At 55.5% G+C, this 2,271-nt stretch overlaps 1 protein-coding gene across 1 annotated transcript; it reads right to left on the minus strand.

Annotated features, from left to right (window-relative positions):
- Nucleotides 1–11: 11 nt before the first annotated feature.
- LOC114052105 (SUN domain-containing protein 2-like) lies at nt 12–2,203 on the minus strand (the record flags this gene model as incomplete). Its single annotated transcript, XM_027874574.1, has 5 exons — nt 12–292; nt 550–642; nt 1,435–1,602; nt 1,755–1,879; nt 2,119–2,203. Coding segments are annotated over 5 exons (585 nt in total), but the record flags the coding sequence as incomplete, so codon positions are not given.
- Nucleotides 2,204–2,271: the final 68 nt, after the last annotated feature.

A 2,271-nucleotide genomic window follows, 5' to 3' on the forward strand; every position in this document is an offset into this window, starting at 1 on the left:
GAGAGGCCTGGGTGGGACAAGATGGCTCCACGGAGGTGGGCTCCCACTTTCTAGATGTCTCTCTCCCAGATGTCTCAGCGGCCAGAAGGGAATGAGCCTGGGGGAGGGAGGAGGAGGTGGGGGAGCTGTTTGCTGGTGGTGGAAGGAGGAAAGGGTGAAGGGATCCCGGAGGGAGGTGCTAATTGGCAAGCTTGCCATGGACCCGGAAACGGTAAATGCAGGTATAGTCCGGGTGACCCCAGTTACTCAATACTCGAAACTCTACCAGCTGGTATGGAGCTGTGCCGTTGCCCTGTGGGAAGAGGAGAGTGGAGTCAGGAAAGCCCAAGATCCCTTGGTGGACTCCCACAGCCCTTCTGCCCCAGGCTTCCATCAAAGACCAGTGGCTGAATTCAGCCCCAAGCTTATCCCTCAGCTTCCTATCAGACCCATTGGGAACTGGCTTCCACTGCAGCCACTTGCCAAGCCACCGCGTCCCAGTGGCTGGTGATCCAGCCCTGGACATCACCAACACGCCTGCATCCCTGCTGTGGGACCAACCCTCCATACCTGAAAGGGGAAGGTCTGAATGGCCTCCCCAGCATTCTCATAGGTGAATTGCCCCAGGGCAACCCCCTCCATCTGGGAATCTTCATTGAGACCCTGCACAGAAGGAAAAACAAGGGGAATAAATGGATGGACAAATGGATGGCTGGGAGTGCAGCGCATGAAAGGTCATGCTGTTAGGACAAGAATCCAAATCAGTCCATGGAGGGAAAATGGGGGAGGTGGCAGGGGGAGGAGGAGGCAGACAAGGCAGGATATATTGGGGAGGGGAAAGAGGAGCAAACACAATCCAACTTCATGTTGCCTGCCTTGATCCCCTCACCCTCTAGCATCTCTCTCACTAATTCAATAGACAGAGCCTTTCCCCTCCTAGGCCTCGGCCTTCTCAGCCTCTTCCCCAAAGCTGCTCAATGACTTGGGACAAACCCCTTCAAGTATGGGTGCCACACTTTCTTCATCTGTGTCAGGATTTGGGTCCTGAAGCATCCCTCTCCCCCTGCGTATTTCACCTTCTCTTCTGGCTCCATCTTTTTTCCCAAATCCTCCTTACAATGGACATTCCATCTCTGCCCTGACCAGGTGACTGTGTAGGGAATGGCAATCCCCATCCCTGCCCAACTCGTCCATGGGACACCTGGCCACTCAGGCAACTGGCTACAGTAAAGGACCCTAAGGCACATTGTAATCTTGGCTGTTCTTGCTTCTGTGGTTGTCTTTTCCTGGCTTCTCTCTAAGTAGAGGAGGAGGAACAGAAGGGCTGGGCCTGGAGTGAGGAGATCAGCCTCAATGTCTCATGTGTCAAATGGGCACAGCCTTGCATTGCTCACCTGGCAATGAAACGACTTTGTGCCACTCTAGAAAGGAGAGCTGCCAGGCTCAGGTACTCACCAAGATGACAAAGTCCTTTGGGGCACTGGGGATGTCACTGTTTGGGGACAGGGCTTTGGGCACGTGCTCCAAAGTGATGGCAGTGAGCTGGATCCAGGCAGACAAGCGCACCACGACAAAGCCCCGGGGGCCCCGGAATGCCCAGCAGTTGCCAGGGTACACATCTGGCTGTGGGCACAAGACAAATCAGCTGAAAGGAGGCAGCAGATGGAACAGATCCCGATCGTGGGGCCCCTCTGCCTTGAGGGCCCAGCTCCCATAGAGGAGGGTGGCAGATGGTACATAGAGAGCAAAGCTGGGGGACCTTTGTTTAGCCCTACCTGGAGGATGACTCTTGGCGACTGGAAATAGCGCCACAATGGGATGCCCAACAGAGTGAAATGGGCAGACCACTCCGTCCTGATGCCATATGTCTCTGAGGAGCCGCTACTGACAATGCTGGCTCCTGAAAGAGCAACATGGAGAGAAGTGTGTGGGGAGGGGAGGTCCTGAGAGTTGGGAGGACACAGAGATGGCTTAAGGCAGCCCTCAAGGTGAGGGGGTGCTGCCTGGGAATCACCCCTCTTAACTGCCACGGCCCATAGGGGGCATCTTGATTTGTCAATTCCTCCTGTCTCCTGAGGTCCATCCTGATTTGCCAATCCCTTTTGTCCCAAGCCCTCTGGCTTTCTGCAGGCCACCTACCTGAGGACTCCAGGGCATAATCCACAAGCCCGATTCGATCTTCACTGTGCTGTTTCAGGGCCTCCTTTATGATCTGGTTCACTTCCTAAAAGACAGGCATGCACTACTCAGGGGCCAGGTCACCTGCAGGGCTGGCCCAGCCCATGTGGGGGG

Source organism: Vombatus ursinus, unplaced genomic scaffold (genome assembly GCF_900497805.2).
Source record: "Vombatus ursinus unplaced genomic scaffold, bare-nosed wombat genome assembly UNPS02003350.1, whole genome shotgun sequence".
In the NCBI taxonomy this organism is placed as follows: Eukaryota; Metazoa; Chordata; class Mammalia; order Diprotodontia; family Vombatidae; genus Vombatus; species Vombatus ursinus.